This window comes from Equus caballus, chromosome 18, assembly GCF_041296265.1.
Source record: "Equus caballus isolate H_3958 breed thoroughbred chromosome 18, TB-T2T, whole genome shotgun sequence".
NCBI classification, from domain to species: Eukaryota; Metazoa; Chordata; class Mammalia; order Perissodactyla; family Equidae; genus Equus; species Equus caballus.
This window is the reverse complement of record NC_091701.1, coordinates 51,495,652-51,523,168: the sequence shown is the minus strand read 5'-3', so window position 1 is coordinate 51,523,168 and position 27,517 is coordinate 51,495,652. Positions and strand designations below refer to the sequence as shown.

Here is a 27,517-nt window from a genome sequence, read left to right as displayed (position 1 = left end):
ATGGGAACTCATATGCTGCTGGCAGGAACATAATTGGGGTCAACCACTTTGGAAAACAATTTGGCATTAGTTTTTTAGGCTGAGCATCTAATTCCACTCCCAAGTATAAGCCCAGAGAAACCTATGAGGACAAGGAGATGTGTTATGAAGGTTCAATGCAGCATTGTTCATAACAAAACAATTGAAAATAGCCCAAACATCTAATAGCAGGAGAACAAATAAATAAACTTGTGGTATATTTAGACAATGGAATACAAAAGTAAAAATGAATGAACTGCAGCTAGAGGAATCAATATAGTTGAATCAGTAGAAGGAAAAAAAAAGGTGCAATAGAATTTGTAAAAGTTGCAATAGAATACATATATTACGAGATTGTTTTTTAAAAAGTGAAAAAGCAAAACTAAACAATATATTGTCTGGAGATTCACCGTATATGGTAAAATTATAAAGAAAAACAGGAATGAGAAAAAAACTTTCAGAGAATGGTTGCCTCTATGGGTTGGGATAGGTACAACTGTGGGATCAAGGTGGGGGTAGGTAGGCGTTCTGTTTCCTAAATTAGGTTGATGGTGGAATCATAGGAGTTAATCTCATTATGATTCATAACTTCTATATACATATTTTATTTTTTTTAAATGCCCCAGAGGCTCGATCTTACAAGTAGGAAAGAATTCTACACTTGAAATGCTTTATGATCCACGGATGAACATGAGGAAGGGGGAAGAACTTTCAGTGTTTTTTGGTTCTGTTGTTTTGTTGCTTGCTTCCCTCCTTCCCTCCTTCTTTTATTTACTGAAACAAGCTGAACACTGGCTTCATTTGGCAGGTAAATCTTGGTTTTACACACAGTGGCTAAACCAAACACCAACAGTGTTAAGGTGAGAAGATCTGATCTTAACAATCTCTCCCACACTCTTCATACTCTGGTAGGTTTGTTTCTTGAGCTGGACGTGAGGGGAGTGCAAACTGACCTGACAAACTGGGATGAATGGTCTGCACGCAACTATACTTTGTGATTGAAGTGCACACCAGCTGTGGCTGCACAAGGGAGTGGCAAGCAGGCAGTGCTCCGAGAGAGAGGGAGAACTTCCTGTTCTCCAACCATGAGAGGCAGCTCCAAGAACCTCCACTTACAGAGAATTCGGCCTGATGCAGAAATAGAAACCGCTTCCCCTTTTTACTTTTAACTTAAGAAATCTGACAGAAGTACATCTCTGTCAAAGTGTATTTTTGTGGCTCATGAATTTTTGCAACTAAGAGTATGGAGGCAGGAATCTTTTTAACTCATAATAAGGAAGGAGCTTAGCTCCTATCAAAAGTGAGGAAAACGAGCTTAGCATTTTTTCCTTCCAGTGGGAAACAAAAAGTTCTTTCATTTAATTTCTTCTTGAGCACACCTGAGTAATCTGTTCTATCACTGCTATGGAGAAGCAATGCAAATCACGTAAAAATGGCTTTTAGGCAACAAAGGAATAAAGCTGGAATGCAGTCATCTTTCCCAGAATAGGGATGGGAATCTGTTCACCTGGTTCATGAATGTGACAACCAGAAGGCACCAAGTATGACATGAGTATTTACAACCTGTGGTAAGGGGACATCCTTCACTTAGTTTTAAAAATTATGATATTTTATGTAACATGTGACTTGCTTATATTTAAGAGAGCCACATGTTCAAGCAAATCAAACAAGATATACTTTAAAATTTATAACCCCTCAACCAATCCCACTCACTCCCACAATGGTAGAAGTTTGGTATAGTTTCCCATACCTTTCTTTACACATCTACACACATACTCTTTTTTTCCTTTCTTTCTTTCTCTTTTTTTCCCCCCAAATGACATTTTACTATGCACATTACTCTTTAGTACTTTTTATACTGAAGAACATATCATGATTTCACTCTTGGTCAGTAGACACAGCAACATTCTTCGTAATCGCTGTATAATATCTGACATGGGTTTACCACAAATTATTCTCTTATTGATGGACATTTAGGGTGCTTCCCATTTCCTGCCTGCACAAACAATGCTGCACTAAAAATTCTTTCTAGAGTCTCTTATGTGAAGTATGGCATTTTATTTCTGCTCTCCTAAAATGTGGGATGGCTAGGTTAAAGGGTAAGCATATTTTAAAAAATCAATAGATATTAACAAACTACTTCCCTAAAATTTGGTAACAGTTCACGTTTCCACCAGCAGCATAAGGGAGGACCCTCTAAATCACGTCCACGCCAGCAACAGACATCACATCTCCTTGTTCTGTCAGTCTTACGGGAGGAAATGGTATTTTATTGTTATTTTAATTTACATTTCCTTAATGTTAGTGAGGTGGGACATTTTATCATATGCTTATTGGTGATTTAATTTTTTCTTCTTTGAACTGCCTGTTGAAACCTTCTATTCATTTTTCTATGAGGTTGCCTTTTTATTATTAAATCTTAGTGATGAGGATTTTTAGGCTGCTTAATTTTAAAATGGCTTATGATGAGGATTTTTAGGCTGCTTAATTTTAAAATGGCTTATGATGAGGATTTTTAGGCTGGTTAGTTTTAAAACTACAGATGAGATTCAGGCTCCAAGGAGTGGAATTTGTTTGCCCCTTTGTTGGGAAACATTTACATTTCTAAGGGAAACCTCTATCTGTGAAGATGCCTCCCTCTCTGTGCCAGGAAGAAGGGGGAATGGTCTTATCTCTAGAAGCTCTTAATGGGGAAGGCAAGAACTTAAGCTGGTTGCTGTCTGGCAATCTCATGTAACTGGTTTAGGGTGGTGGCGTCTAACCTTTCTAACCTTTACTTAATCCGATTTGATTCTTGTCTAAAAGTCATGGGATCACTCAATGACCAGACCCCACCTGCACTGATACCATTTTAACTTTTTTTTCATGTTCTTTCCTTTGTCTTGTAAAGAGATGAATCATATACCTATGCCTTAAATTTAGCCCTAACCCTCAACTCGGGGCAGCAGCAGGAGCTCTGACTGCCCGTGGGTCTTGTCCCCACGCACCAGCTCTGCCTGCCCATGGGTCCTGTCCCCATGCCAGCGAGGGCAGCAGAAGCGGCAGCAGCAGAAGCTCTGACTGCCCATGGGTCCTGTCCCCATGCTGCACTATTCTCTAAATAAAAGAGCACTACTGCCAGATCGTGAGAGTCCAAGAAATCTTTCTTTCGACTCCTTGGCTCACCGAGCCCGCATCATTAGGAGTTGTTTTGTATATGGAACACATCAACCCTTAACACAGGACACGGTTACTCCCTATATTTCTTTGTGCAGTTCTGTTGATTTTGATTATCTTTTGTCACATATAATTTTAAAAATTTTTATGTAGTCAAATATGTCTTTCTTCTCCTTATAGCTTCTGGATTTCTTGTCAACCTTATGGATTCCCCTACCTCAGATTAAACAGATTATATACTTCCTAACTTTATTTTTCTCTTTTCTTTGGCTTTTTTTTTTTTTTTTTTTAAATATTTAGGCCTTTACTCTATCTGGAATCTTTTGGTTTTCTTTTGTGTGATGCACAGTATTTTTGCTTGGTTGGTTTCTTCCAAACAGATAGCCAACTATGATGGTAACATTTATTAAATAAGCATTCTTTCCCCACTAAATTCAAATACCACTGTGTCACAGAATAAGCTCTCATACACACTTGGACTGTTTCTGTCCTCTCTGTTCTTTCCATGAATGTATTTTGTTTATTCCTGTGTTAATAACTTGTTTTGAATAGGGCAAGTCTTCCTTCACTTCTTTTTCAAAATTTTCAAATTTTCAAAATTTTCTTGGTTATCCTAGGATATTTGCTCTTCTGCATAAAGTTTAAGACTCCCATTGGGCTTAAAATTAAAATTATATTAATCATAAATATTAGTTGGAGAGGGAAAGATATTTTTATATTAATTTTCCTCTTTCAGTAACACGGTATCTTTCTAATCATACCATGTTTTCTGTTCTTATAGTATTTTACATATCCTACACATAGATCTTATATTTTCATTGTTTAATTTATTTCCAAGTATTTTGTAGTTTTTTTATCCATATTATAAATAGACTCTACTTTTATTCCAAGTGGTTATTTCTAGTATAGGCAAAATTTATTGAATTATATGTGGCTATTCTATATCCAGCCACGTTTCCAACTCTCTTATTACTTCTAGTCATCTCCTGGGTTTCTAGACATACATTTTATGATCTCTAAACAGAAAAAAAGAGTCACAAAGTCTCTGTTATTTATACAGATGTTTTTCATTATCTCATATATTAGCTAAAACCTCTAAAACAAAGTTGAATGACTATGATAGTAAGCGTCAATGTCTTTATTATTATTTTAATGGAAATGTTTTTAGTATTTCACAGTTTAAGCTGATGTTTGCTGTTGGATCTTGGTAAAGGTGTTTATCATCAGAACTATCACTTTAGATGTGGAAGTATATAGTGCACAATGGGCCACCTTTAAGAAGAGTTTGTTTTCTCCCAGTGTATTGGAATAGTCTAAAGGATCTGTTCCTTGAAGGTTGAAGGTACAAAACAACCTGGACCTCATGCCTTTTTTCAGTCATAGGTTTCAAATGACCTTACAAATTTCTTCTAATGTTATTGGTCTGTTTAGGTTTTCTGATTCTTCTTTGGATCAAATTTGGTAGTTTATATTTGGTATGAAAATAATCCTTTTTTCTTTCTTTAAGATTTTTAAGTATATTACCATATATTAAAATTTAATAACATCTTAATTTTAAAATATTACCTGTGCCTATGATTATATTTCTTTCTCATTCTGAATGCTGTTTTTTCCTCAATCAGGTTTGAAATGGTTTATCTATTTTATTTTAGTTTTCTAAAGAACCAGCTTTGCATTTCATTTATAACTTCTTCTAATTTTTATTTATAGTTGTGGTAGGCTGAATCACGCTCCTCCACCCGCAAGATGTCCATGCCCTGATCCCTGGAAACTTTGAATATGTTATGTTACATAGCAAAAGACACTTTGCATATGTAATTAGGCTTCTAGATCTTATGACTGAGAGATAATCCTGGATTATATGGGCAGCCCAATCTAATCACATGAGCCCTTTTAAAAGCAGAGAACTTTCTCTAGCTGGAGGAAGAAAAGATGAGGAAGAGGTAGGAGAAGTCAGAGAGATTCCAAGCCAGTGAGACGGATTCAATGCACCACTGCTGGCTCTGAGAGGGTGGGGGTGCCATGTGCAAGGAGCAGAGAGAGGACTATATGAGCTAAAGACAACCCTCAGCTGACAGCCAGTGAGGAAATGGGGACCTCAGTCTTACAGCCACAAGGAATTGGATTCTCCCAATAACCTGAATTAGCTTGCAAGCTGTCTACCCCAAAGTCTCCCCATAAGAGCCCAGGCTGGCCAACACCTTGATTTTGGCCTTGTGAGACCTAGAGCAGTGAAACCAGTCAAACCAACCTGGATTTCTGATGTACAGAAACCGTGAGGTAATAAATTTGTGTTGTTTTAAGCCACTAAGTTTCTGGTAATTTGTTATGGCAACAAAAGAAAACTAACATAACTGTCCATGAATTTTTTTTTGTCTTTATTTTCCTGGTGTATTTTGCTGTTCTCCTTTAGTTTCTTAAACATATACTTAGTTTATGTATTTTAAGTACCCCCCACAAAAAAAAATATTAAAAGCATTTAAGCCTATATTCCTCTGAGAACCATTTTACCTAAGACCCATAGATTTCAGAATGAATATTCTCTTTTTTTGCTAATTCCTAGCTATTTCTTAATTTTACATGTTAAGATACAGAGCAGAGTGTAAGTTGGTTTTTAGAAAGTCCAGATTAAAAGGCATTTTTGGTATAGAAAGCTTTTTCTTAGCTTTAAAAGCTTTGATGATGATGATGATGATGATTATACAAGAAATGAATGTGTGTTTAGAAGATATAGAAAGAGAAAAGAAAAATAATCACCTAGAATCCAGCCACCTAGAGACCATTACTGCTAAGGTTCTGGTGGTGTATATCTTTCCAGATGTTCAGAGAACACCCTGGCATATAATTAACTCAGTAAAGGCATTTTATTCAGTCCATCGTAACTACTGTACTCAGAACCACAGAACCTTCTCCCATGGAAGCTACGTAGAGTTTGGGTGCTTTCCGTTCTGTTCCTCAGAGATACGGACCTCTACTAAGGATGCTCTAACACAGGCTGAGTGATCCTGGGGACATCCTGGAAACAACAGAACCGAGTGCTTGTGGGGAGGGCCCAGGACCTAGACAGACCTGGGCCTGAGTTTCAGCTCTGCCATTAGCTGTGTAACCTGTGTGTCCTCAGCATCTGTAAAGGCTATCTCACTTAAAGGACTATGTGAGATAAGTAGAATGCTTCACACTGTGCTCAGGCTCTGGCATTCTGCATTCTCACGCGGCGCAGAGGAAGTGAGGCAAAGCAAGAGGAACAGATGGCTGGAAGCAGAAGAGAGAGCTGAGAAAAGTCTTGGAGAGATGCCAGTAAGCCAAAAAGGTCTTCAAAGCAACCGGCAGCATCTCAACGGCCCCTGTTCTTGCCATCCTACTCTCTGAGGGGAAAGGGTCCACCAGTTGGTGGTGGCAGAGGAAGCTGCTCCCAGATCTGTGGCAGTAGCTGAGAACACTGAGGGAAAATCCACCTTGAGGACAGGAGATCTGAGCTGGCTCAGCCATCCAGTTTGAGATATTCTCCTTTTTCCCTCTTAATCAGGAAGATCATGTTTGATGAAGGGTTTTCTGTGTTTCCCTCCTGACTGACATGGTTCCCTTCCCCAATCCTTTGCTCCAGGCACAGTAAGGCAAACAAATAATTAATAATGTCCATACAGATAGTAACTTTTATTTAATTAAAATTCAAAAAACTTATCACTTCAAACGCCTTTCTTTAAGAAGAAGAAAAACAATAAATTAATGTCTGATAAGAGGTCCTACTTTCAAGAGGTCATACAGTCATATATTTTAAGATACGCGTTGGTGTTTTATGGGTTTCCTCTGGTTTCTTACTTCTCCTATACCCACAGAAAAATAAAGTTCACCATCATGTCCCAATCAGGTAGCTGGATGTATATTATACTAACCAAGGAAGGAAAGTGAATCAACATAGTTGACAAAGATTTGTCAACAAAGTGGTTAACACTAAAAAGACTTTAAAAACTAACCTTTACTCTAGCCACCTAGAACGGCCAAATCCCTATCACACTCTATTAACTTAATGTTTAAGTACAGTGCTCTCAAGAGCGTGTGTTTTTAGTAAGTGAAGAGAAGACAGAGCAAAAATAAACTAACTACTGAGGCTTCAAAATCTAACAAAGTAACAAAGAGATAGAAATTCATCTCTTCACTCATGAAGCTAAATCTAGAAAATAGAAGGGACAGAGAATGTGGGAAAGAAATCTAAAGCTCTTGCCTATGCTAGTTTATTCTGCACACAGAACTTAGAGTCCGAACAATGGGAGTCTAGATGTTACGAGGTGGCAATTTCCCTCCATACATATGTCCATATTTAAAATCTCACATTCAAGTTCACAGACTGTCAGGTCTGCAGTTCCAGTGCCCCCTCAGGGGAAAATATAATGGCAACAAATATAACAAGCACTAGTGGGAATAGGATAAGTTCCAAGAACCTATGAATGCATAGAAAACATCTACAGTATTTCATTGTCTTACTTTTTATATCTTGTTTATAAATATACTGAGACACTGACCTGTAACATGTAGAGTATGACAGCTATCAGTCCAATCCAGCTGTGCAGACTGTACATATTGGGGATATTCCTGGCATTGTGGAAATCAAAAACGGCCACCAGAGAAATTATTGCAAGAACGGCAGCAACAGTGTTTAATCCTGCATGGATGGATTTCATCAGGAACTTGCTGCATTTCCAAGTCCATGGCAGTCTGTATACAATGATGGCTGGGAAGAGACAAAAAGGGACAGAATGTGTGTGTGTGTTTTCAAATCAACACAAGATGAACAGTTTGACACACTGAACACTCCCTTCCATGAAACCTTCTTCTCTTGGCTTTGGCTTCTCCTCTCTTGCCTGCCTCTCAGTGGTTCCTTCTTGGACTCTTTTGCTGGCATCTTCTTTACTCCCGACTTGTGACTGAACCTGGGTGCCCCCCAGGCTCAGTCCTAGGACATTTTCCTCCCTCTGCACTCTCTGTGGGTGATCTCATTCACTCTTTCACCGAAATGCTACCTACATGGCAGAGACTCTAAAACTTATGTCTCCAGCCCAGAACTTTTTTTTTTTTTTTTTAAAGATTTTATTTTTTTCTTTTTCTCCCCAAAGCCCCCCAGTACACAGTTGTATATTCTTCGTTGTGGGTCCTTCTAGTTGTGGCATGTGGGACGCTGCCTCAGCGTGGTTTGATGAGCAGTGCCATGTCTGCGCCCAGGATTCGAACCAACGAAACACCGGGCCGCCTGCAGCGGAGCGCGCGAACTTAACCACTCGGCCACGGGGCCAGCCCCTAGCCCAGAACTTTCTTCTGAACTCCAGACCCACATAATCCAACAGCGTCTTGACATCTCCTATGGATGCCTCTAAGATATCTCAAACTTAACACATCAAAATTAAATTCTTAATCTTATGATCTGGTTTCTTTGTATAACTGTCTTAGATTGATTTTTTTAAAAAAGGACAGACTAAGGAATAGAAAAATATGCAACAAGATTTAAATAGACAAATAGTACATCCAAGTGGCTTATAAACATAAGAAAGATATCAACCTCATTAGTCAACAGAGCAATGCAAATTAAAACTACATGAGAATATCTCTACCACATATCTAAATGGCTCAATTTGAAAAATACCAATATTGCAGAGGATGTGAACAATTAGAACTCTCATGTTCTGCTGATGGGAGTTTAAATGAGAACAATTTGGAAAATTAGCAGTATCTACTTAAGCTAACCTTATGCATACTTTATAACCCAGCAATTCTACTCCTGTGTATATGCCCAAAAGAAACATGGGCGTGTGTTCACCAAAAGACATGTACTAGAATATTATTAGCAGCACTATTTGTAGTGGCCAAAACCTGGAAACTCCCCAAATGCCTATCATCAATAGAGTGAATAAATAAATTGTGATATATTCATAACATGGACTAACATACAGCAAAGAGAATGGATGATCTATAACTAGAACTTCACCCAACGTTATGCATCAACCTATAACGTCAATCCCAAGAAACCCGACATAAACCAGTATATACGGTATGATGCAATTTATAGGAAGTATGAAAACATGCAAAACTCATCTCTGCAATAAGAAAAGTGAGGATGGTGGTTGCCCTTGTGATGAAGGGGTATAGCTACTTAGAAGGGACGCACACAAAGAATTTCTAGGCTCTTGCTAATATTCTGTCTTTCAATCCGGGTGTTGGTTACATAGGTGTTCACTGAGGGAAGATTCATCAAGCTATACATTTATATGTGCACTTTTCTACATGTAGATTAAACTTCAACAAAAAGATTTTTAAAAAGAGGGTTTTCTTAAGTGTTCTGTTAAAGCAGTAGATTATATGCCCACCTTAACCAGCATCCAATTAATTTTTGTCCTGAAGACGATATCCTGCCCCTACCCCACGTCAGGGAAAATTTAGGTTTCTGAAAATGTATGGCAGATTGAAAAGTTTAAAGAATACTTCTTTGGAAGATGCATTCCACTATACTCAGTATCCTGTACACTTCTTAATTCCAGCCAAAAAAAGTGCCTCTTCCTACTAAAGACACTTATAATTTAAATATATAAAACTTCATAGGATCATCAGAATGTAAGGGATTATCTAGTCTGTTTTCCGGCAGAAACACATCTAAACCTACAAAGACAGATGTGAATTCAGCCTCTTTAAAGCTTTCAGAACAAGATGTCAATCTTCCTACTTTTTGGTTCCACTGCAACTCCTTGACAGCCCTCACCATTAGGACAGTATTCCTTTTATCTAGTCCAAAGTCTACTTACTACCTACTAAGTTTACTGCTTATATGGGTATCTTATAAATGCTGATTGATTATATTTCCTTGAGAACATGGAGACTTTTCGGATAATCATTTCTATATTCAATGAATCTTTCGAACCATTTAATGCAACACCTTAAAGGGTATACTTTTAAAAGCTACTTCAAGGGCCCTTCTCATCCTCTCTGGGGGCAGGAACACAACTTGCTGTTTCTACTTGTATCCCCTGAGCCAAAAGGAGCCCTGGGCTCAAAGTATGCAGCTGCATAAGTATTTTTTTTAACTCTTATTTTGAGATAATTGTAGATTCACATGCAGTGTTAAGAAATAATACACAGAGATCCCACGTACTCTTCACACAGTTTCCCCTGATGGTAACATCTTACATAACTATAGTACAATATCACAACCAGGAAACTCATGTCAATATAATGCACTGACCTTACTCAGATTTCACCGGTTTTATTTATTTGTGCATGTGACCCTTAATATTTTCAAAACAAATAAATGTAAAGCACTTTCTGCAGACTGATCAAAGCTAGAAATCAATTGATGTCAACTCAAACACTGTGGTTTTCCCTTCTCATGCTTTTCTCCTCTGATGATTCAGCAGCACACCCTATATGATTCTCTGGTTTTCAAAGAAACCAAAGGCCTCTTTACTCAATGACTTGTGACCTTTTATGCACTCAGTGGAGCCTTCTGCAATCTGAGATCAGGTAGTATTAAAATTAAAATGTGTAATATGTGAAGACCTAATAACACATCTCCCCCCTCCTGGTGTAGCGTCATTTATTACACACACACACGCAATTGAGCCCTTGCTCAGCAGCGGGCACACTGATAAGCGCTTTACATGTTTACACTTTAATTTTACTTTGACTCTTTGAGGAAGGTACAATTATTATTGCTGTTGTACAGAGGAGGAAACTGAGGTAGAGATAGGTTAAGTAGCCGGCTCAATTTCAGTTAGTATGTTAAAATTAACACTATTATTGTTATCATCATCATCATCATCATCATCGTATCATCCAAGCACAACCCAGAGGGAAGGAATATTAGATGAATGAATTTGAACATCTACATACGAAAAGGAAATACTCAGGATGTGTTCGTTTTTCAAATCAATTGCATACTAGCTTTCCTTCTCTAGCAGTAGCACAAATGGAACACAATTTAATCTTTCATTGATGATTTGGGATTATCAATAAAACACTGTCACATTACTATAAGAGTAAGCCCTTAGGGGCTTTGGAAGGAGGAAGTCCTTGCCTCTGATCAAAATGGGCCCAGACAATTATGGTTTTTTAGTCCTGGGTCTAGTTTAGAGTTTTTCTATTTCTTTTTTTAGTTTCTTGCTCAGGTTAGGGTGCCTAACTCCAACCTCTCCCCTCCATCATCCTACCTTATCTTTTATTCCTACCAGCTCTAAGTTCTAGCTTATAAATTTTTATGTTGGCAAAAATCTTAATATCTGTTATGTCTGGATGGTGAGTACACGGGGATCTGTTATATTATTTTCTGTATGGTTGAAAGAGTACATAATAGTTTTAAAATTAAAACAATATTTTCGTAAGCTTGCAAGCCCAACTGCCAATTAGCGTCAACTACTAAATAGGTAGATGTGGAAATCCGAGGGGCTCTCCTATGAGTGAGGCATGGAGTCTTCAGCATCTCTCCTACCTATATAGAAACTCTGCTGGATGGCAGAAAATACTTCAAAATGCTCTCAGAATAAAGGAAGGCTAACCGTAAAATGTTGTATTTGCATAAGGTGTTTACATACTTTTAAAAATGTATAAATAACCAAAATACGGTAGACTTCAGGAGAAAAGGGCAACCTTAACAAATCAAACCACATTTCTTAAACAAGAAGCTATTCTCAACAGTTATAAAAACTGCCTGGAGAGTGGAATTTAAATATTTCTTGCTTCTTTGGCTTGGCACTTACCTAGACACCATTCCTGAGGTTCAGTGGGAAGGAATAAAAAGGTTTCATAAGCCCAAGAGGAGGGGAAATGGTATCAAACAGCTACTTGTGACTGAAACAAGGGTTTTCTGTTAAGAGGCCCTAGTTGGCAAGACCATTTTCCCCTAGAAAATGAAGGGAAACATGAACACGTATACGTGAGACATACACTTTAAACCTTTTTAAAAGAAAAATTAGTGGTAGTGGAACATGTTATTGTGATAAACTTAAAAAAGAAGGAAAGGAGGGAGGAAGGAAGGAAGGAAGACCTGCGTATAATTATTGCTTGGACAATGAAGAGGAAAGTACAGTAACTTGAATTTGAATTTAATAATTAGAAAATTTCTCAGCTCCTAACCACATATTTAAATAAGCAATCAATGAAAATATATATTCTCTAAAATGTAATCTCTGGTTTGACATCAGCTTTCCATCCATATACCACTACAAACCATGTACACAAATTTGTCTTACAGCAAGCAGTGCAAATTTAGAATGTGTCAAATTCTACCGGGGAGAGGGGCAGTTGGCGGGAAAGAAATGCCCCCAAGCATAGAAAACAACTTGACTCTATGTTTTTCTATGTTAGCATCTTGTGATTCATGAGGGTAGGAGCACGTTTATCTTGTTTACCCTAACATCCACATTTAGCACAGAGCCTGGCACATAGTAGGAATTCAGTATGCGTTGAATAAATAAATCTTAATACAGCCCAGTAATTCATTCAGTGTTCCCTAGCAAATGAGCGATCCTCTTTTAAAATGTACAAATCAAAAACTCAAGACAATTTGTACTGCTGACCCAAGTGTTACTTCATATAAGACCAAACAGTCCTTTCAAATACGTAAAAAGCATTCTGCACTTGGACCCACTCAACAGCTTTAGGTAAGCTTTAAGTGAACCCCAAAATAAAATAAGAGTAAGTTATTGAGTTTGAAGTACACTGGAACTTTAAAACACTTATAAATTTTACTTAAATATGGTGTGCCCATTACACTTTTCTTAACTCTTTGAATAAAGTATTATTTTGCCTTCCTTGGTTGAATGTTCAGAGAAGGATTATCAAGCTTTAACAACTCATTTCCCTGTGCACACAAGAGTTTACCAGCCTCTATCCAAAGGACTTGAAGTTTAAATGTGAAAGCAGAGAAGTCTCTTTAAATAAACTTCTTGAAAAGATCCCTGCAGTGCCTATCACAGAGCATCTGAGCTTTGAAACATGCCTGTGCATTCAAACTGTTTCATAGCATGAACACAAGGACAATGAAAACCTTTGGAGAATCAAAATGAAGGAAGTGATTCAGATGATTTGGAAGATTTGTTTTAGCATCTTGGCACTAGAAGCATCTCTTTGAAGTGACTGAAATCCTCACAAAGGCAGATTTGGTACCAAATAGTATATGAAAAGAGAAAAATTCAATTAACTGGCTAAACATTTACAAACATCCAGCATTTTTTTTTTGAGGAAGATTAGCCCTGAGCTAACTACTGCCAATCCTCCTCTTTTTGCTGAGGAAGACTGGCCCTGAGCTAACATCCGTGCCCATCTTCCTCTACTTTATACGTGGGATGCCTATCACAGAATGGCTTGCCAAGCAGTGCCATGTCCACACCCGGGATCCGAACTGGTGAACCCCGGGCCGCTGAGAAGTGGAACTTGTGCACTTTACCGCTGCGCCACCGGGCCGGCCCCCAGAAATTGTGAGTTGTTGGAAACATCAGCTATATTTTTTTGTGCTGCGTATCAGTGTATGACAGCTTAGAAATAGTACTGGTTCTGATATCACCTGGTTGTCTCACCCTGGTCAGACATTTGATCTCTAAAATAAGGAGCTGAACTTCACATCCCAGCCAGCTGGAAACATTTAAGGCACAGGTTTCCTAAAAGAAAACCATAACTCAGCTCTAACGAACTCAAATCTGAACAGCTTGTAGATGAGGCTACATCTTACTCATTTGTTTTACACAGTGTCTGGAACACAGTTAAGTGCTTAATAAACGCATGCTAATTAAATAAATAGGATAATATATGAAGGAATAGAATGAATGAATGAATGAATAAATGAATGAACTAAGAAATGTACAGCCGAAGTCTGTACAAGTCATTTCAAAGCCTGTCTTGATCTTTTAAGAAAGTTTCTGTAGGAAGAAAAAAAGTTATAACAAAGATTTCTGGTCTCTCTTTCTGAAAAGGGAAGATTGTTCAATTTTTTAACGGAAAACTTTAAAATCACACAAAGTCAAGACAGAAAACCCTAGCAGAAGTCACTTGTAAACTGGCAGGTATGGACTGGATTTGGTCCACAGATGTGTTTTATTTAATCAGCACAATGATTTGGGGGTTTTGTTTTGGTTTTGTGGCTTATTTACTTTAGCTCGAACCAGTTTCTAAAAATCTTGGACTCTCCTGGAAAATGGGAAGCTCTGGCCACCATGGGCTGGCATCCCCATACAGCCACAACCCGCTGGAGCTAAGTAGAGGTTTCCTATTTTGCCAGGAGTAGGCACTGCCCAGTTCCCTACAGTTCCCACCCCTCAAACGCGGCATGTACCTACATCCCGCTGCCCGAGGATCCGACCTTCGGTTAACTGTTCTACTAAACAGATAAAGTGGTTTGTCATCAATGTTATTAGGTGACATTGCTTATAATAAAAACAACCCCTGATTGGCAAACTGTGTCTAGACTGGGAGGAACAATGAAAAATCTATAAATACTTGATAAGAATGCCATACTTTGGGCTTCCCATAGTGCAATGGTAACTGCTATATCCTGTATTAGTTTCTTAGGACTACCATAACAAATTACCAAAAACTGAGTAGCTTAAAACAACAGAAAGGTATTCTCTCACAGTTCTGGGGGCCAGAAGTCCAAAATCACAGTGTTGGTGGGGTTGCCTCCTTCCGGAGGCCCTGAGGGAGAATCCATTCCACACCTGTCTCCTAGCTTCTGGTGGTTGCCAGCAATTCTTGGTGTTCCTTGGCTTGTAGACACATCACTCCAGTCTCGGCCTCCATCTTCACACGGCCTTCCCTTCTGTGCATCTGTGTCTCAAAGCTCCTTCTCTTTTCTCTTATAAGAACAACAGTCATTGGATTTAGGGCCAACCCTAAATCCAGGATGATCTCATCTTGAAATCCATTACCTAACTACATCTGCAAAGATGCTCAGGTCACACTCACAGGTCCATGAAACAAGATTTGGACATATCTTTTGGGGGGCCACTATTCAGCCACTATGTATCCCTTGCAGAGGCACTGGAAACCAGGCCTATAGAGTATTACAAGAGATGTTGGGGGGCCTGCTCCGTGGCCGAGTGGTTAAGTTCGCACGCTCCGCTGCAGTGGCCCAGGGTTCTGATCCTGGGCGCGGACATGGCACCGCTCGTCAGGCCACATTGAGGCGCCGTCCCACATCCCACAGCTAGAAGGACGTGCAACTAAGATATACAACTGTGTACAGGGGGAGTTTGGGGAGATAAAGCAGGAAAAAAAAAAAAAGATTGGCAACAGTTGTTAGCCCAGGTGCCAATCCTTAAAAAAAAAAAAAAAAAAGAGATGTTGGTTCCTGTGGGGCATGAGGACCTTAAGCCCTGATCCCTCCAATGTAGATCTCGTCTCCCAGTGCCTGAGCTGTCCCCTGGGCGAGGATAGTTTATGGAGGACTATGTGGACAGCTACATGTACTGTTGCTACAAGGACGCCTGCTGAGAAGTACCTAATGCTGCGCTGTCAGCACGTGCTAGTTCCCATCCTCCATCCTTCTGAGTAGACTGGTGCCCACTGTGGTCTTGGTAGTCTTGTGTGTCTGAATGGTTAGTTGAACCTAGGATGACACCCTGGTTTGTGCTATACACCCAATCCACTTCACCTATTTACTTTATATCCTGTCCTTGTAGGTATGACTCCTGGTTTAAAGGCTTGGCCGAGCTTTCATGAATTTAGTAAATATTTATTGAATGTCTATTACATGTTAGGTGACGTTTTACACATCATGGATGAAGCAGTGAAGAAAAAGAAAAAGTCTCTCCCTTTGGGGAGCTTACATTTTAGTAGGAGAACACAGACAGCAAACAAATAAATAATTAAAATAGTGGTCAGAATTTGGATAATACTGTATTTTAAATTTGGAGTCTACACAATTTTCTGATGAACAGAATGAGAAGTATGGAAGAAAAAGAGGAATCAGGATGGCTATATAGTTTTGTCAAGAACACATAGAAGGATGAAGTTGCCATTTACTAAGATGGGGAAGCCTATGGGAGAGGTGGTTTTAGGGATATGAGGAAGATCAAGAGTTGAGATCCGGACAGGTCTATTTAACATCTAAGTAAGAATTTGAGTAGATCGATGGATATTGGGGTCCGGAGTTCGGGGAAGGTCCGGGCTGAAGATATAAATACAAGGGGGTTCCGTGAATTGACGGTGTTTAAAGCCATGAGACTGGATGAGGTCACCAAGGGAATGAGTGTATCAAGAAAGGAGAAGTGGTCAGAAAACTAAGCCTCGGGCACTCTAATCTTAAGTGACCAGGGAAATGAGGAGGAACCAGCAAAGGGCATTGAAAGGAATAGCCAGTGAGAAAAGAGCCAAGAGCGTTGGGTGTCTTGGAAGCCAAGTGAAGAAAGTGTCTCAAGGATGAGTAAGGGGTCAGTTATGCCAAATGCTGCCTCCTGGTCAAGCTAGATGAGGACTGAGAACTAACCACCGGAATTAGCAATGCGGAGGCCATTGGCTACTATGTTAAGAACAATTTTGGTGGAGCAGTGAGAGAAAACCTGATTAGAGTGGGTTCAAGAGAGAACAGGAGAGGAATTGGAGACTGCAGGTATTGGCAAAAATTTTGAAAAGTTCTGTGGCAAAGCAAGCAGAGAATTGAGGCAGTAGCTTAAGGGGAATATGAGGTCAAGAGTTTGGTTATTGTTGACATGATAGAAATTATAACATGTTGGAAATAATCCAATGGGGGAGAAACTTAATGATGAGAAAGGAAAAAGGGAGAATTGATGAAGGGATGTCCATAGGTAGGCAAGAGGAGGCACAGATAGTATTTAGGCAGAACACTGTAATGAGTTTGAGGCCTTAGAATAAAGACACATTTCCAATGTAATATGATGCCCATTCTCCCCTGAGGTTTACTAAACCAGTGCTTCCCAACTGGCTAAACAGGATAATCACCTAGGGGAAGGGACGGCACTTTTACTTTAGATGTTACTATGATCAACTCAAATGAGTGGCTGTAAAATTGCATTTTGTTGCTAACAATTAAATGGTAGTACAGAAATAACCATTCATTTATTCAACAACTATTTATTGGCCTACCATGTGCCAGTTCTAGGTGTTACTCTACTTGCTGGGGACACAACAGTGAGGAAAATAATCACGTTTAAAACATTTTTACTAGTTACGTTATAAAGAGACCTGCACGCATTTATTTGCAACAAAAAATGTGTTTGGGGTTGTCTTAAATCCTCTCTTTATGCTACGTAAAAACCCTCATTTCCCTAAGACGAATAGGTTTTATTATCAATGGTGTCCCTAAGACTGGTTCTGGAGCAGGTATTTTGGGCTCTTCTTTGCCAGGTTTTACCTGGGAGCCCTTTCAAAGACATTTAAGTGGTCTCAGAATTTGGTCACTGTTAGATACATTAACGGGATATTCCAACTTCCTTTTAAGAACTACTGAATTTCTTTTTGTTAGTCTCTTAAATGTTACTTAAATGTAGTTATAGTCTCTCACAAAACCAACTGGAGATCATTAGACTATTCGATTTCTCATCCTTCAGTTTATCGAGTAAAAAGAGTCTTACCTGTGGAAAAGAAGGAGTATAGAATTGCTGAGACTTCTTTTTGCTAAATTTATACACTTGAATTTTCTACCTTTTACCTTTTACTAAAGAACACATTCCACCTTACTGAACCTTTTAAAAGGTCAGCTGCCACTTTGAGAGCATTTATTTGATTCAGTCTTTTCTGCGGCCTTCTTTTCAAGGCTCGTTTCTCTGATTTCCTGGTAGTATACTTATTTCATGGGAAACATTCCTTTTAGAGAAGCGCAAAGCCTTTTCTAAAGTTCTCTTTGAAACTTTTCCTCATTCATGTTCTCTAGATTTCCTACTAGTTTAAAACATTATTTTATTTTCAGATATCCTATAGTCTGTTACACTTTATTTGAGAATACATGTATTTTCCAAAATATACTTGAGTGGGTGTATGTGCGTGTACACACTCAGACACAGATTTATTTTGTAACTTCTACGTTAGCCTTGCTTTCTTCAGAGCTTATTTCTTAAAGGTGTTTCAAAGAACTCATACTTGTCCTCACACAGTTTCAAATATTGTTTACTGTTTGTATATTGCATTTGTAAAGCATTTTATGCTTAGAGTAATAACTGTACTTCAGCCTTCCCTTCCTCATCTCTAAATATTTGTGTATCACAGAACTCAATCATATCATATTCATTATTAGAGATCTGAAATAGCATGGCCTAAAAATTTCCTACCTGAAGCAATTACACACAGTAAAAAAGCCTGTTATAACATGGCTGGTCTGTAACACATGCATTTCCCTCCTGCCCTATAAAGTCAGCCATCTACTCCTAGTGCTTCTACTGGAGCCCTCCTACTGCTGGATGTGAGGGGGTGCAGGTGGGCCAAGATTTCTAAGAACTCAGGAGTACTATGCATGTGCCTATATGTATGCAAAAGTTTATGTTCACGTCAGTTAAATGTATTATGTGATTAAAGCGCTTTGCAAATCTGGAATCCAAATAGTAAACAGGATAGGTAACGTTGACAGGACAAACATTCCAAAACTAATACAAATACAGTAACTAAGCTTAAAGAAAACAAGGTTTGCATAAAAGCAGCACACGAAAATTGTCAAAATATCCATTTACACATTTTTGCCCAAAAGTGAGTATAAACAGATTAAGAAAATTCCAAAGTTTATAAAAATTAGAAATTCTTTTAGGAAAACTGTAATCGACATGAATGAAGAGCTTCAAAGTGTATTTTAGATGAAGCTTTTTGCTCCCCTTAAAAGAATGCTTTGCAGAAAATAAGCATATGGCCATAAAAGCAGAGAAATGAACCCTGAAAATAAGGCCACTGAAAACACTTATACTACTCCCATGGGTAAGTTACTTAACTGCTCAGTGCCTCTGTTTACTCTTATAAACCTGTGAAATAATGCCCTTAGTGGGCACACAGAAAGCACTCAACAAATGTTAGCTATTGTTTTTTGACTTTGTCTCCTTCTTGGTAAGTCAGGAAGTTTCTCTTACCCTCAAATATGAGGAGAAGATATTCCAGAACCTCCGGAAAGTTTCTTGGTATTAGGAGCTGCTCTGAAGAATTGGTTGGAAGAGATGAAGAGACTGTTCCTACTACTTTGAGCAAACAGAAGGTGTTGACAGCTGGGGCCAAACATCAGGGCTCCACCAGGAAGGAAAGAGTGCTTCTGATGTCAGCGACTTTGGAACTTGACTATGTTTTTCTCATTTTAGTGTAGTGGCGAAATAACTGGGACTTATGCAACGAAATAACTTAGCTGGCCAGCGGTACTCACATGCCGGTGCCAATTCTCATACTAGGACGCCTCGGAACCGGGGCTGGGCTTTACCAATATCTCCCACTACATCCCGGAGTGGGAGAAAGCCGGCTACACCTGCCGAAGGCTGCAGCACAAGTTTTAAGTGGAAACAAAAATCTTTTCTTTAGGAATGAGGTCGGCGCTTTTTTGTTCGCTTGCTTGTGGAGAGTTAACTATTGATGGAGACAAGGCAGCCTGTTCAGAGGCAAGGCTAGACGTTTCAGCCGGTGGGCACCTCCTTCTGAACCCTTTCCTCTCCTCTCGATTATTTTCTGCGACATGACCCCAGTCCACTACTTTCTTTTTCTAAAGACTTTCTCTGCCAAGGCCTTGACTTCACTTTTTGGAAAGTGCTTACAAATAAATGGCGCTTTCACCACGAGCTAGAGGTTTCTTCAGCCAAACAGCAGCCAAGGAAACTGTCAGGACATCGTGAGCGGCATTATGCAAGGACAATAGAAACTGCCATGGATTGCGGGTTGCCAGAGGCGGGTGAGCAAGTGAAATGGGTGAAGGGGGTCAAAAGGTACGAACTTCCAGCTATAAAACAAATGAGTCCTTGAGAAGTAATGTACAGCATGGTGACAAGAGTTAATAACACTGTATTGTTATATATCTGAAAGTTGCTAAGAGAGTAGCTCTTAAAAGTTCTCATCACGAGAAAAAATTGTAACTACGCCAGGCAATAAACGTTAACTAGACTTACTGTGGTGATCATTTCGCTGTATATATAGAACCACGTTATACACCTGAAACTAATAGAATGTCAGATGTCAATTATAGCTCAAAGCAAAACAGAACGCCACGGCCTGAGCCCTCCGCGCGCCAGCCTCACCCCGAGGAGGCAGGCCCGCAGCTGGCCCGCCGCGCGCCGCCTGCGGGCATTTCCGGCCCCAGTTCCCGGCAGCGCCGCACAGGAGGCCCCGAAAGGGAACTTTCGCCGGTCGACAGCCGCAAAAACAAGCTGGGCTCAAGACGGACCAACGACCAGGCAGGGCCGCGAAACACCCTTTTGAGTCCTGGCAGCTTCTCGGGCTCGCTGAGTCGAACGCTCTGGGAGGAGTGAAACCAGATGCTGACACCCCGGCTAGTGGCTGGCGGGCCCCTTCACTCAGGCTGACGACGAAAAGGCAAATGCTCGCCCCTCCGCTGTCCCCGGCTGCCTCGCTCTCCCGATCTGCAGTTCTCCCAACTTGAAGCAAGTTCAGCGAAAGGCCTCGCCTCCAGAGCGGCTCCGCGCCCCTGACTGCGCGCGCTCGGGCCACAGGGGGCGATTTGGGGGCGCTCGTGGGCTCCGGCACCTCCCCTTCGTTCCCGTTCCCGGTACCGCTGGGGCGCCTCGAGCGAGCCCCAGCCGCTCGCAGCAGAGTTAACCCGGTGCAGCCGGCGCCCGCCTCGCCGCCGCCGTGCCCAGCGCCCCCGGGATGCGTCTCACAGCGACCCCCGGGCCCGGCGCGCCCCGCCCCGGCGCCGCCACGCCCGCGATCGCCCGCGGCCGCCCAAGTCCCTCTCTGCCCGGCCCCGCGGCCCGGCCGGAGTACGCCCACCTCCCTCCCGCCGCGCGCCCCGCCGACTCGGCTCCCAGGCGCGCTCCGCACCCGGCTCGCCGGCCCCCGCGCACCCAGCGCTCCTCCCTCACCCCCTCGCTCGCCCTCGTCGGGCCCACTCCGTCGGGACTCGGCCGAGTACCCCCGGCCCGCGCCTCCCTCCCCGTCGCTTCCCAGGAGACGCCCAGTACCTATGCCCTGGATGAAGACGAAGCCAGTGACCACAAGCACCGGGTGCCAGTTAAACTCCAGCGCGGTCCCATCCCAGCCGAGCCCCTCCCGGTAGTGGAGGACCCAGACGAGGGTGAAGATCACGGACAGGAAGCCGACGAGCAGCGCCGACACCAGCAGCCCCAAGAAGCCCCTGTAGCCGTCCATGGCCATCAGAGTCCCATACTCCGCGCCTGGGCAAGCCACAGGAACAGAGGGAGGCGGCGGCGGCCTCTGGGTACCAGCCCCGCGGCCGGACGCGGGCGTCGACTTCTTGAAGCAGTCTCCGCCCGGGAGGAGGGGCTTTCTCGCCGGCCTGCCAGACATGTAGGGCCTTCGGTGGGTGGGCAGCTGGCCCTCGCTCAGAAACCAGCCCCACCCCTGGGATCTTGCGGCCGCCCAGCGCTCTCTGCGCAGTAGCCGCCCCCTGTCCCGGCATCTGAGCTTGCCGGGGGTTCCAGTAACTGTCCAGTTAGTTCAGAGCGAGAGCTCCGAGGATTCCAAACCTACCACTTTCTTTTAACTCTTCCGATGTCTCTTCCTTCATTGTGGGGAGGCTGAGTAAGGCAGTGGTGTGCACTCTCGGTTAACAGAAGACAGGAGTCCGCTGGGTGGAGTCGTGTGTGATTTTGATTAACTAAGCCCCCTGAGCCCCGGTCCTAGAAGAATTGGCTGTCTTCTTTTTGTTTGTTTGTTTTTTGGTGAGGAAGATTGGCCTGAGCTAAAATCTGTTGCCAATCTCCCTCTTTTTGCTTGAGGAAGATTGTCCCTGAGCCAACATTTGTGCCAGTCTTCCTCTATTTTCTACGTGGGTGGCTGCCACAGCATGGATTGATGAGTGGGGTATATGTCTTAGCCTGGGATCTGAACCTGCAAACCCCCAGCCCCAAAGCGGGGGGCAGAAACTTAAGCACTGCCCACCAGGCGCCCCGAGATTGGCTGTCTTTGATGCCCAGGAAGGAACCTACGGGGCGGCATGGGCTTGGACATACCTTGCAAGGAAACTACTTGCAGTTTGCGCTTTGGAGAGGGAAGACAGACACCTCGAGGACCCTGGACTTGCCTATGTAGTGTAATAAAAAATCGATCTTAAAAGTGTCCACCTGCCCAAACCTATTTGGACCAAAACCCCACCTTGATGAAGTGAAGCTGACACCCTGCCCTCTTTCCAACATTATCATCACCTTTCTTTCTCCATTGGACAAGAAAAGTGTCAGTGTTATCTATTGCTATTAGGCTATTAGGACTTCTAGAATGCATTGGGAACATTCTCTTCTGTCTCCTGTAGCTCATCTCCAGGGACTAGTTTACCATATTGTCTTGCCATTTTGAAAGACCTTAGAATACTCAGGAAGTGTACAGGAGTGATTTTCAATGGAAAAGACAAGGTTTTAGGCCAAGGAATTAGTGGCAGGATTAAGAGTTAAGAGTAAGAGGCTCTAGACTTCACCAGTGTCATTATTTTTCCCTTGGTGGACAGAGAAAAAGAGGGAGAGTAAGCAAATGGGAAAGAATGACCCCTTCTGGCAGTATAAGGCTTTCTGTGGTCTAGCCCAGACTAGTCCTCCACTCTAACCCTTTACCACAACCTGACTGGCCCTGATGTCCATGGCTGTGAACTTCTCTCCCAGCTCTAGACCACTCCCTACCCATGTCCGTGCCTCTAAATTTTCCTGACCCCATCTCCACCAAGAAACCTCCTCTGAGTCTGCCTATGGCCCTATCTTACACCTCCACCCACCTCCCCATCCAGTGCCTCTCTGCATCACTTATCAAAATGTAATGTAATAATCTGTTTCTGTGGCTGTCTCCACTCCCCCAACTGCCCCTTTGAGGGTATTAACTGTTTAATTTATCATTTTATTTTTTCCTTGGCATATAGTAGTTACTCAGTAAATGTTTGTTGGGAGAAGAATGGGATGGAGTGTGTCAGTCAGGGCTTGGCAGGAAACAGATGGCACATTCCAATTGGGCAATTTAATAATGAGCAGAACTATTTACAAAAGTGTGGGCAGGGTGTGTGAAACCACAAGGGTTTACAGTGCCCATGCCTGAAGGGGACATGGTTGCTGGGATCTAGAGATAGGGAGAGAAAGAGAGGGAGAGAACTGTGTAGAGAAGGCAGTTTGACTGGGGCTACGCTATAGTCTGGAGTTGAAGGAAGCAGCCAGCCTGCAGGGACCCCACAGGGAGGAAGAATGGGAGGCGGGATGAATATTCCAGCCTTACTCTCTTCCCCTCCAATTTCCTGCCCAGGGACACAGTGGCTGCACCTAATCAGAAGCCAGAAGTCAGTCCATATGGGTCAGCCTCCCAGGACACACAGTAGATCCATAGGAATAAATAGAAACTAGCACTGAATCTTCTAGTTCTATTTTTTCAGAACTTTTTGGTTCCTGAGTGCTGCATATATTCCCTGTTTAATTATGTGCTGTTTTTCTTCCTCTGTGAACTTTAGCTGGTAATTCTTTAACAACGTCATCGTGTGCCTGTCCTTCTCCTTAAAAGTATCTAGTCTTTGTCCCCAGTTAACTTCTTCATCCCCTTAACTCAGTACCTTCACTCCACTCTTGAGTTGATTTTGCTCCACAGCAGCAGAAAATAAGAATCTCTGATTCCAGACCCTGTTTAACAAAATATCTCCAGAGAAAGAAAACATGGCCAAATGGTATGGATGGTGTGGAATCATCTCGAAGTTACAAGCTAAACTGAGAAAATTTCAACTTTTAAGTTGTCCTTTAAGGACCTAACGTGGATAAAATTTGTCACCTGGAAGAGGAAAATTTTCACTAAATATTGTTGTGGCTTAGTGTTAACAACATTTTCTTAATAGATTTGTCCAATGATAGGAGATGGTAGACAATTTGTCACCAAAGTACTTACTCAGACTAGATAACCTGTCAGCAACTCGATCTGAGGGGTTCCTGATGTGAGTGGGGGGAGCATGGGGGTGGGACATTCAACAACATAACCTTCTAAAAAACCTGTGATTCTAGAAACATGTACATAATGACATAGATTTTTATTGTCGCTGACATAGGCATAAAATACAGAGTAAGAAGAAAGGGGGTGAAGTGGTAGGGCAAGAAAACCCAAACCCACCCATCCATTGAACTTCCATGAGGTAACGGTGCATTTCTTTTGGTGTGTGCAGAGGTCCAGTATTCTACTGTAAAGTATGATAAGTTGTACATAGTGGTTTGCTTGGTGGGATTAGTGGATCATGTTTTAAACTTTCAAATGTTGACTGTGTGTTGCTTACTCTGTTTGCCCCTCCATTCTCCACCCTTCTTTGCCTTCCCTTGTGTCCTGGCAGGCTCCTTGCCTGCTGGCTTCGAATTGGCTTTGGCCAATGGCAGTGCTGGAAGGAGATCAGAGGGCAGGAAGAAAGAGAGATCAGAGGGAAGGAAGAGAGGTCGACCTATTTATCCCTCTAGGCCCCCTTGCCAGGCCATGTTTTTTGCAGTGGTTGAGTTCCTCTTTGCCACTATGACTTTCAACTTTTGGGTGGCCCCTCTCCCACAGCTACATCTCTCCCAGGGTCCAGTTAGACCACGCCCCCTTGCTTCTACAGGCCCAGGTGTAGTACTGGCTGCCTGCTTTTGCTTGTCCTGGGTCTTCACCATTCTTTGTTGGGTTCTCTTAAGTCTGTTTGCACCTCTGTAAATAGTCCTTTTATTAAACTCTCTTCAATTAAATCCTTTGTGCAAACCAGCTGCTTCCTGCAGGACCCTGACAGGGACAAGTGGGAAAATACTCTCACATAACACTACTGTTTCCCTAGCCCCTCCTAATTGTCTATGCCTTCTTAGGACATGTTATGAAAGGAGGAATACATGAAGCAAGAAAAAAATCACAAGCAGGAGGAATGAGCTCATACATCTTCCTGTCCTCCCTTCTACTAGACAAGAGATTTGGGGATCACAAAGCTGTCTCAGATGACTAAGATAGATGGACTCAGAGCTGACACCATGATTCACGATGTAAGCCAAGCTCAGGCGGTGATCAAAGGCTCCTTAGTGAAATAAAGCGAGGGTTGCAGTTTTGAAAAGATCACAGTCAAACTCATGTTAATGGGAGGAATATAATTTCCTCATCTGAGGCTAGACTGTGTTGTCTTCAGGGTAAAAAACTCCATGTCTTCTTTGCTGAGGTGTTTCTCCTCTGAGGGAAGTGGTGAAGAGATCAGCTCCAGCTCTTGCTGTGGGGAGAGTGGCTATGGAAGCAGGCTCTACCACCTCCCTAACTCAGGAGGCCCTCAGAGTCCGCCTGCCCCAAGAAGGCAGCTGGAGTGAGAAATGACTTCACTTGTATCTGGCCATGGCCCGAGGGACCCCAGTTTGGGAAGAGGTGGGAAGAAACTCTCTTCCTGAGGGAGCAGAATAGTACAGCAGACTGGGAAGCAGACACAAGGAGTAGAGGAAGATGTCTGAGGGGGAGGACCTTAAAAGGAGCCCAAGCAAAAGGCCCAACTCTGTGGAGCCTCATGCTGTATTGGTGGGAAGGGGTAGGTTAGACCAAGGCATTACTTCTGTTCCTTCCATACGATACTGCTTGGTAAGATCTACCTGACCCGCCATTTAATTTTTAAAATTGCTTCCGTTATCATCTTGGGTGAGTTTGGTTTGGGGAAAACTGGTGAGGTGGGAGGCAGTTAGGAAAGAAATTGGTAGCTCTTCCTAAACATCTGGCAAGATAAAATTGCAATGACCCCGTCCTGGTCCTATCTCCCCAACCCAGCCATTAGTCGGTGAGGCTAGTCCAGGCAGAGTCTTTATCCAGGCTGAAGAGAAAGAGGATTAAATTCCCTGATTCCCTAATTCTCATCTGCCCCCTTTATTCCTTAGGTTAGCAAGAAATAACCAGGTGAGGAAGAAAAGAATGGGGCTTGGTCACACCTAGGTTCTATTTCTTTTAGAACCCTCCTCCTCACACAAATTTATAACCCCAGGTTAAAATAGAAGCTCCTTCAAGGTGAAGATTTGGTTTGTCTTATTTGCTGCTGTTCGTTCATCCAGAGCCTATGCTCTGAAAATGTGCCCGGGACTTGTTCTGAGCATGTATAGTATGACACACAGACACGAAAATGATTGCCATGAAGGAAGAAGTAATTTTTTTATATTCTCAGTGCCCTAGACACAAGGGGCATGGCATGCCACACAGGGCCACACAGGCAAGTACTGAAGCAAGATAAGCAGGCAGAGAGGGGAAACTGCCAGCATGAGCCTTTATTGTGGTTTTTGAGGGAAGGAATGGGCAAAGCAAAGTAAGCAAGCAGAAAAGACTTAACGATTGGCTAGCTTGAATAATTTTGGCGGGCTCTGGTGATCCCCCGTTGTCTGGTTCCTGGCCCTATAGCGACTGAGGCAAGGGATAGAGTCCTAGACTATAGAAGTCTGATAAAGGAGACGGGTCAGGGATAGACTCAGAATTGGATAGTCTGCATATCAAAGGCGTGCTGGCAGGCAAACTCTTATCTCTGGGACTTAGTTTATCCTGGGAGGGGCGGTTCCCCAGTCCACAAGGCCCCAAATGCCAGAGCATCAAAAATAAGGAAAAGAAGAAAATATAATTAATACAGCCTAGAACAGTTGACAAAGAAAAGGCATTTAAAAAAATATTCACGGACTGACTATAAGGTTAGATTAGAGAGCCTAAGATCAAGTCAGAGATGTAGCAAAGGAAGGAACAATTTTCTTATAACCAATCTTTCTTCCACATAAACCGAATTTCATCAGTACATTGGACTGTTTGAATGGGACATTATAGTGCGTGAAGAACTGGGTTGCACTATTATTAACGAGTAGCCAACACCACAATTTTACCTTTGGAGAACTTTTATTGGATGCTTCCTTGTTTGGCTTTGTAATAACAGGAATAAGTGCTCTATTACAGTCCTCTCTGTCACTCATGCATTTATTTAAGGGCATTCACAGGCAGAGTGTCTCAGAAATATATGTCCAGAATTTTGGTTCATGGATCTCAAGATTTTATTGAAGTGTGAAGCAATCATGCGTGTCCAAAAAAGAACTCTGAAAGTATACCAGAGAGGCTCTCTCAATCAGCCAGATATTTGGCTAAAAAATTCTCCTCTGCAAATAGCTTAGACAGACCTCACTGGATCTCGGGAAGCCTTGATTATAATTTCTGTTAGCAGGCAAAGCTCTTTTTAAAGAGAAAACCAAATGGTGTAAGTCCAAATTTTACTTTTCTTCCAAAATAATTTAGCGTGGTTTCTCTC

At 41.9% G+C, this 27,517-nt stretch overlaps 1 protein-coding gene across 2 annotated transcripts in view; it reads right to left on the bottom strand.

Annotated features, from left to right (window-relative positions):
• Positions 1–22,359, bottom strand: part of CYBRD1 (cytochrome b reductase 1) — a 33,449-nt gene extending 11,090 nt beyond the window's left edge. Inside the window, exons 1-2 of one of the 2 annotated variants that reach the window (XM_023623115.2) lie at positions 21,258–22,359; positions 7,695–7,903 (exon numbers count right to left, since the gene is read on the bottom strand). In XM_023623115.2, coding sequence (XP_023478883.2) covers positions 7,695–7,903; positions 21,258–21,603 — 555 coding nt within the window. In that variant the 5' untranslated portion in view covers positions 21,604–22,359. The remainder of the gene's footprint in view (positions 1–7,694; positions 7,904–21,257) is intronic. The other variant, XM_023623116.2, reaches the window with a different exon arrangement.
• Between the last annotated feature and the right edge of the window lie 5,158 nt (positions 22,360–27,517).